The following is an 8925-nucleotide window of genomic DNA, read 5'->3' on the forward strand; positions in this document are numbered from 1 at the left end:
GCAAAGCAAAAGATGGTTAAACTGTTAGGCAAAACAAAAGATGGTTAAACTGTTAGGCAAAACAAAAGATGGTTAAACTGTTAGGCAAAACAAAATATGGTTAAACTGTTGGGCAAAACAAAAGGTGGTTAAAGTGTGTATACTTGTGTTTACCCTCTAGTTCTCCTTTTCTGCTCCCAGTGACTGTAGCCCTTTAAAGGAAGCATGAGTTTTTACTCACCAAAGTGAGTCACACAATGTTTGAACACAATGTGGTCAAAGACTTAGTAACTTGGTTGTAGTCACCATCTGGTTACCTTCTTGTTGCGGTTTTACATATATATTAACTTATTTCTAGAGATCTTCTAAACTACCCACAATGCACTATTTATCAACGTCATATGGAAAATCTACTCTGCATTAGCTAGCTAGAGCTGGCTAATGTTAGCCACTAGCCATGCAGACCGAGTGTTGGCAGAGGTGAGCTTCAATCCACCAATCACAAGGAGGTGTGATGTAAACAACCAATCAGATTTCCCACACGTGGGGGCCACATGATCCTGCTCGGCTGCTCTGCTCCTGCACCAGCAAGCTTGCCTTTGCCTCAAAAGGAACGTGGAAAATGTTTTCCTGCCTGCTCTAAATGTTTAGTAACTCAGCTGCTCTTCGTTTATTTTTCATCCTCCAATTTGTTTGGTCAACTTTTTAGCCTGTTCTCTGTGAAATAGGCTACCAGAGTTTTTCAACCTTGGCTTAGTACTAGCGTGCTACAGTAGCTGACTAACTGTGCTGTTGTGATAATTTCCATCTGCCTGGAGCCTTCCTCCAATCTCTGTCTTATTGTTGATGCTTCCCCTCGTTACCTGTGCCCAATGCCGCCTCTGGATTATTGCCTCTGGAATCAATCTACTTTGGATTTAACTCACTATACTGGATTAGCTGGCCCTCCCTCGGCCTGTGAAATGGCCTCTCCTTCTGAAGCCCCTCTCTCCTTGGCGCTTCTTTGGTAGCTAACTCAGCCGTCAATCGGTAAGTCTCCGCTCTCTATAGCTTATATCTGCTGGCTTTTTTGTGTGTGTTCTGTGGGTTCCTACCTGTGCTAGACTAGTTGGTGTTGTTCTCTGGCTTACTACATACAGTTGAAGTCGGAAGTTTACATACACCTTAGCCAAATACATTTCAACTCAGTTTTTCACAATTCCTGACATTTAATCCTAGTAAAGAGTCCCTGTCTTAGGTCAGTTAGGATCACCACTTTATTTTAAGAATGTGAAATGTCAGAATGATATTAGAGAGAATGATTTATTTCAGATTTTATTTATTTCATCACATTCCCAGTGGGTCAGAAGTTTACATACACTCAATTAGTATTTGGTAGCATTGCCTTTAAATTGTTTAACTTGGGTCAAACGTTTCATGTAGCCTTCCACAAGCTTCCCACAATAAGTTGGGTGAATTTTGGCCCATTCCTACTGACAGAGCTGGTGTAACTGAGTCAGGCTTGTAGGCCTCATTGCTCGCACACGCCTTTTTTCAGTCTGCCACAAATTTTCAATAAGATTGAGGTCAGGGCTTTGTGATGGACACTCCAATACCTTGACTTTGTTGTCAAGCCATTTTGCCACAACTTTGGAAGTATGCTTGGGGTCATTGTCCATTTTGAAGACCCATTTGCGACCAAGCTTTAACTTCCTGACTGATGTCTTGAGATGTTGCCTCAATATATCCACATTTTCCGTCCTCATGATGCCATCTATTTTGTGAAGTGCACCAGTCCCTCCAGCTGCAAAGTACCCCCACAACATGATGCTGCCACCCCGTGCTTCACGGTTGGGATGGTGTTCTTCGGCTTGCAAGCCTCCACCTTTTTCCTCCAAACATAATGATGGTCATTATGGGCAAACAGTTCTTTTTTTTTATTTTTTTATTTTTTATCCCTTTTATCCCTTTTATCCCAATTTTCGTGGTATCCAATCGCTAGTATTACTATCTTGTCTCATCGCTACAACTCCCGTACGGCCTCGGGAGAGACGAAGGTCGAAAGCCATGCGTCCTCGAAGCACAACCCAACCAAGCCGCACTGCTTCTTAATACAGCGCGCCTCCAGCCCGGAAGCCAGCCCGACCAATGTGTCGGAGAACTGTGCACCTGGCCCCCTCGGTTAGCGCGCACTGCGCGCGGCCCGCCACAGGAGTCGCTGGAGCGCGATGAGACAAGGATATCCCTACCGGCCAACCGCTCCTAACCCGGACGACGCTAGGCCAATTGTGCGTCGCCCCACGGACCTCCCGGTCGCGGCCGGCTGCGACAGAGCCTGGGCGCGAACCCAGAGACTCTGGTGGCGCAGCTAGCACTGCGATGCAGTGCCCTAGACCACTGCGCCACCCGGAAGGCCTAAAAACAGTTATATTTTTGTTTCATCAGACGAGAAGACATTTCTCCAAAAAGTTTGATCTTTGTCCCCGTGTGCAGTTGCAAACAGTAGTCTGGCTTTTTTATGAAGGTTTTTGAGCAGTGGCTTCTTCCTTGCTGAGCGGCCTTTCAGGTTATGTCAATATAGGACTCGTTTTACTGTAGATATAGATACTTTTGTACCTGTTTCCTCCAGCATCTTCACAAGGTCCTTTGCTGTTGTTCTGGGATTGATTTGCACTTTTTGCACCAAAGTATGTTCATCTCTAGGAGACAGAACGCGTCTCCTTCCTGAGTGGTATGACGGCTGCGTGGTCCCATGGTGTTTATACAAGCGCACTATTGTTTGTACAGATGAACGTGGTACCTTCATGCCAGACTTGTGGAGGTCTACAAAAAAAAATCCGGAGGTCTTGGCTGATTACTTTTGATTTTCCCATGATGTCAAGCAAAGAGGCACTGAGTTTGAAGGTAGGCCTTGAAATACATCCACAGGTACACCTCCAATTGACTCAAATGATGTCAATTAGCCTATCAGAAGCTTCTAAAGCTATGACATCATTTTCTGGAATTTTCCAAGCTGTTTAAAGGCACAGTCAACTTAGTGTATGTAAACTTCTGACACACTGGAATTGTGATACAGTGAATTATGAGTCTGTAAACAATTGTTGGAAAAATGACTTGTTTCATGCACAAATAGATGTCCTAACAGACTTGCCAAAACTATAGTTTGTTAGCAAGAAATGTGTGGAGTGGTTGAAATGACTGCAACCTAAGTGTATGTAAACTTCCGACTTCAACTGTAGCTATGTCAACCGTGGTAGTTGGCCAACTAGCCTAGTTAGCTGGCTAGGCTAGCTAGCAGGCTAAAATAACTAAGTTTAGCTGGCTGGCTGGCTTGCTAAGATAACTGCATATACTGGTAGCATTATTTTGTTTTAACTGGGTAGATGGTGTTATGTATTTCCAAAACGTTGGTTTATGCTAATGTGGTGGTAAGCAACTGGCTGACTCATGCAGTGCGAAAGTAACGTTAGCAGGCTGTTAGGACTAATGTTAGCAGGCTAGTAGGGCTAACGTTACCAGACTAGTTGGCTGGCAACCATGCAAGCTGATTTGAAACAAGAAATTCAGAAAGTATTCGCTTGTAAGTTGGCTGACAATTTGATTGAAAACAGTGCATTAAGTGCTAATAAGTGAAAAAGCATTAGTACTAATAGTACTAATGATTTAGTTTAATTTGAAGTTATACACTTGAAGTTATTTCTGTTAGAGTTTACATTACAGGGAATAGGCTGGCTTGCCGGGTCCTCCATAGTACGTCACAACCAGCAAAAAACATTTTCCCGGCATGACTTCGGCATTCTTCGGTTTTATGTAATAACTAGAAAAATAGAAAAGTGAGGTGTAACTTCGCATTGGGACTTTTGATGGATATACTATGTTACATATACTATGCAAATCCATGTTACATGAGGTTACGTTTATGCTACCTACCCTTTAAAGACAAGCAGTACAGTGGAGCCTCGGCCTGTAATTACAGTAACTGTGTAGAGTTAGTTAGTTGAATGGAGGATAATGAAGGCTAGAGCAAGGGCTATTAATGGGGATGGATGGGATGCTTGAGTCAGGGTCACAGTCACTACAGGATCAATGGTACACATACAGGTGGACCGGAGGGCTAGAGAACACTACCTTTACACAGAGAGAGAAAGAGAGAGAGACAGAGAGAGGGAAAGAGAGGGAGAGGGAAAGAGAGAGAGATAGGGGGAAAGAGAGAGAGACAGTGACCATTCATTTCCATTACTGCAATTAAAGACACAATAGGGGTTCTTACTAGTTTTTAAATTACAAAGGAGGGAGGGAGAAAAGAAGACTAATGCTGTGAATACAGAACAGTGATCACATTAACGAGACGCACCACAGTCCTGTATCACCTTCCAGCAATATTACCAGCGCCTATTCAGGCCTGTTCACAAAACCATACCGCATTACATTTCATGCATAAATGGCCTTGTATATGTACATTCCCCATGCATTAAGAGCTAAATTAACACAGTAAAATGGAAACATGTAATTTAAATAATAGCCCGCTAACGTTATAGTGAAAAATAAATGTCATCGTATTGCCTGTTGAAACAATCCCCTTGACCAAATGAATGGGCACTATTGATGCAATTAAAATTCCCACTGTGTCTAGTCAATTGGCATAAGCACATTTCACACATAGGCCATGGGGATGTCAAGAGAGCTCGCTACTGGTGGCAATTACTATTGGCATACTGTTCATTATAGCAGATTAATTAATATACAGTACACTGGGAGAAAAGTGGAGGATAAAGGTACATGTAAATGTGTGTTCATTAGACATTGACACTTCAGAAAAAACATTGAACTGTAGACAATATTAGTAATAATAATAATATCAATGGGTTATTTTGTTTAGAATTGTGTCTGATACTTTTTGATAATTTTAACTGAAAAACAAAAACTCCCCGTCACTGAGGAAAATAAACTAGAGACAGGGCTCAATGCATCACAGTTATTCAGAATCAATGGACCAACAGCGAAACCTATAGTTAAAATATCAAAGTGTGTTTTTGATAGATTATATATTCTTAAAGCGGCAATCTGCAGTTCGAACAATAACGATGCCACCAGCCACTGATTTGGTAAACATCTGAGGGATGGGGGTAGAGTAATGTAACCACTCAAATTCATAGATAGAGCTATGGACACAAGGACTGACCATTCATGATTTAACATTTATAGTTTTAACCATGTTTTGAGGCTATACAGTGTTTGTTTATATTTAAATTGTTTACAAACCAAAAACAAAATAAAACAGGCTTATATTTTGGGTTCTGATGGGGTACAACAGTTAAACTAAGGTCATTAAGCATTTATAAGTTATATTCATCAAGAGGTACTGGGTATATATATCAATAATTCATATGTCCAAAAATGGATGTACCAATCACAGATTGCCCCTTTAAGAGAAACAAAAGGACCGACGTGTGTAAAGCTCGGTGTACTATTCTGATCGCCACATTCCATCTGAAAGAGCTTCTGTGCCCTCTTGTGGACAAAAAAAKAAACACCATCTCACTCACTGGAAAGTGTCTTGGCAAGAGGACTATAAACTAAATCAGCTTTATCCAGTTGACAATAGGTATTTTGTGACAGTAGGCCTATATGTTTTTGCATTTGACTAGTCCATTCTTACGTGGTAAAAGTTGTTTCCCTCGAATGACTTCAACGTGATAGCCAGACTCTTGTATTTTGTTCTAGACTATGTGTTCCTTGTTGTTTTGTTCCATCTTGAGAACAACGGGTACAAACTTGACAGTGGTGCAGAACCCCTGGCCCAAAGTAATATATATATATTAAGGATAGGAAGGAAGGATGGGTAGTCATTAAGGATGGGAAGCTAAGTGCTGAGAAAGTCTGCAACCTCTCCTGTTCAGTCAGTCGGAAGTGTTGACCATTATAAATCTGAAAACAACAACACTGTAGTGATATACTCACTCCATTTGCAAAGCCAGAACTTTAGGAAGAGGAATGATTTGAATATAAAGACAATTAACGATTTTATGTTTGTTTAATTTCCCTTGCGCTGTCATTATCTCCCTGCAACTGAAGCGGTGACTGTGGATGAATAGCTTCTACTTGTGCTAATTTACACAGAGATGAGGAGGAAATGCATTTGTTTCCAAGGCCATTATACAGTGAGCCATGCAATTGCTCGCCACAAATGGCCGTCATTCATTACAGTTAACAATGACATCCAATTCAGCTCAGTTAATGAACTTCAATACAATCATGTTGGGTAATCATGTTGGGAATGATTTGTTCAGTGTAAGTGTATCATTTTGGAGGTTAATGTTGATGAATGCCTGGTTTTAAAGAGATACAATTAAGCTTTGGCTTGCAGGGGGAAGACAGAGAAGCACTGTCGGGACTGGACTAAAAAGACTGCGGTGCAATACCCCCACCTACTGGTGAAATAATGAAGGTGCACTTCCTAACTATCAAGGCATAAATACAGTAAGTTAATTACACACAGACACATGTGCACTGCACACACACAGTGCTAAACTCACCGATGCCAGAGTTGCCCCCGGTGATGAGGACCACCCTGTCTGAGAGGTTGCAACCCTGCAGGATCTCCAGGGCTGCTGTGTTACTGTCGTAACGCTTCGGCTTCACCAGCACATCCTCCACCGTGAATGCCTGCCGTGGGTCAAAGTAGGTATTCCTCTTGTTAATGTGACTGTTAGGGAAGGGGGAAAGGGAGAGGGAAGCATGAAGGAGAGAGAGAATGAGGGGCGGGGAGTAAGTTTCATGTTGTATGAACTTGCGATAACTATTAAGCTAAGTGGTTGTAAGCATGCTCCGAGAGGTCTCTCTCTACTGAAACAAGGCCTCATGAACAGTCTCAGGCAGGCAGTGGGGCATAGATAGGCTGCTCACAGCCATGGGTCAAAAGACTTTACACTGCTATTTACCTGGTATTAAATAGGAAATGCACAAACAATTGCTACTTTCTGGTACATTCTTATATGAAATGGTGCTCATTGGAATGAATCCCAAAGAAACAAACAAGTAATTAGGTTGTCACTGTGTAATTATCATGTTACCTTGTAATTTATTAGTAAATGCCTGGTAAATGTATGTACTGTCAAATAAAGTGATTATTTTCATTTTTTACTGCCACGTCTTAGCTTGCTAGTTGTTCAGGATATCAGGAAAGAGGATCTGTCCTTTATCGTCTGTCTCCTGCTCCCATCCACATGGTGGATCTGTGGGGAAGAAAACCCTCCTGTTAGACTCCTCAATCCATTCAGAAGCAATATTCATACCATTAACTCAATATCTGTTACTGAGTGCCATCCTAACAGAAGGATAACTCGGATAACTCTACAATTGCAGAATGATATTTATCAGTGTTTTAACCTCTCACTATGAACATTCAAGTGCACCCAGTTCCATAAGAAAATCTGGTGAGTCTTGGACACATTAGGTTGGGTCTAGGGATGCAAATGTCGGTCAATTTTCCTGCGGATTATCTGATCCTCATTAACCGGTCAACAAACGGTTAAAAAAAATTCAAACGGTAAAATAACTTGACCAACAGAAAACACTATCAGAGATCTGTATATAATGACGAGATGCTTACGTTTCCACCCAAAGAATGGGCGACAAGCGTAGGCCCAAAATAAACCCATAGAAATGCATTGGACTTTTTTGGGGAGTGAAACCTCTGGCTTCGCCTCTTCCTCTCTGCTACTATGCACGCATACAAGGACCGGGCATTTTTCATTAATAAGAGCGTAATGAAAACATGCAACAATAGTAAGCCTATCGTCTTACTGTCAACAGGCTATAATTGAAGATGCAACTCCTGTAATGAAGCCGCTAATAAAATGTCATTTTGAAACATTTGCCAAAAATGCAATCGCGGAAAACACGGTTCTAAACCGCGCACTAAATGCGAGCAGTTCCATATGTGAAATGAAAATCTCCGTTAAATTTAYAAAGAGTGGGAATCTAATAGCAACTACTATGATCGGTTGCGAATATGACAAGGATTTGGCTTCTGGACAACGAAAGAAAGTTCATATGAAAACCAATATAACAGGAGAGAAATGCTGGTTAATGGCAAGAGGAAGTCTTTATAAAATAATTGCCTCCACGTATCTATGGATGGATTTTTGCAAGGTAAGGCGTTCAGGTTTGAAACAATTATACTGCCTCAAACTCACATTGCAAAGTGGTGGGTGACGTGCTGATAGTCAACGGTTGGCAGGCTATAGCATATGCATCCGAATGGGAGGCGCGCTTTACGAGTTGAGAAATAAAAATAACACATTTTTAATCATGGCATTCGAAATTGTTATTTGTTGCGCAATGGCTGGTCTTACAAAAGCAGGTTTCACTCCAGTAGCCTACAGACTTTTTGAGTAGTTACTCTCACGCTGTCTGACAGATGGTAGCAAACTATGCTCTGTATGCTGTGCGCGTGATACCTGAAATGCGTGACGATTAACGAAAATACCCACGCGCCAATTTAATTCTACACAATTGTGGAAATGAACCTATAGACCGATAAGCATTACGGGTCAAATTTATTTTCGGTTGCTAATACATTAACGGTTAACCGTTAACATCCTTAGTTGGGTCCAATGTGCACAAGTAATGACCATTACACACACGCTTGCAAAAAGGCTTATTGAAGGTGGGATGTACAGTAAGAGGTGGGTGGGTATAAGAGAACAGTTGGGAATGGGGTCAGACTGGACAGTTACCCGAAACCTCCAGCACAGTGCCTCTTCTGCCCTGTCTTGGGATGATCCCACATTCTTCATTTCCTCATGACTGTGTAGAGAGGGAAACATGTAGAACTTGCTAACTGTTACTGTTAGCAACTGGGAGGGAGACATGTAGAGGGGGGGTCCATCAAACTATCTAACTGTTGCTGTTAGCAACTGGGAGGGAGACATGTAGAGGGGGGGTCCATCAAACTATCTAACT

General features: G+C 41.8%; 1 protein-coding gene across 1 annotated transcript in view; it reads right to left on the reverse strand.

Moving 5' to 3' along the window:
- wwox (WW domain containing oxidoreductase) overlaps positions 1 to 8925 on the reverse strand; it is a 242855-nt gene that overhangs the window by 233495 nt on the left and 435 nt on the right. Inside the window, 4 exon segments of the mRNA XM_070435238.1 lie at positions 6495 to 6664; positions 7109 to 7193; positions 8707 to 8753; positions 8755 to 8769. Coding sequence (XP_070291339.1) covers positions 6495 to 6664; positions 7109 to 7193; positions 8707 to 8753; positions 8755 to 8769 — 317 coding nt within the window.

Source organism: Salvelinus sp. IW2-2015, linkage group LG26, assembly GCF_002910315.2.
Source record: "Salvelinus sp. IW2-2015 linkage group LG26, ASM291031v2, whole genome shotgun sequence".
NCBI classification, from domain to species: domain Eukaryota; kingdom Metazoa; phylum Chordata; class Actinopteri; order Salmoniformes; family Salmonidae; genus Salvelinus; species Salvelinus sp. IW2-2015.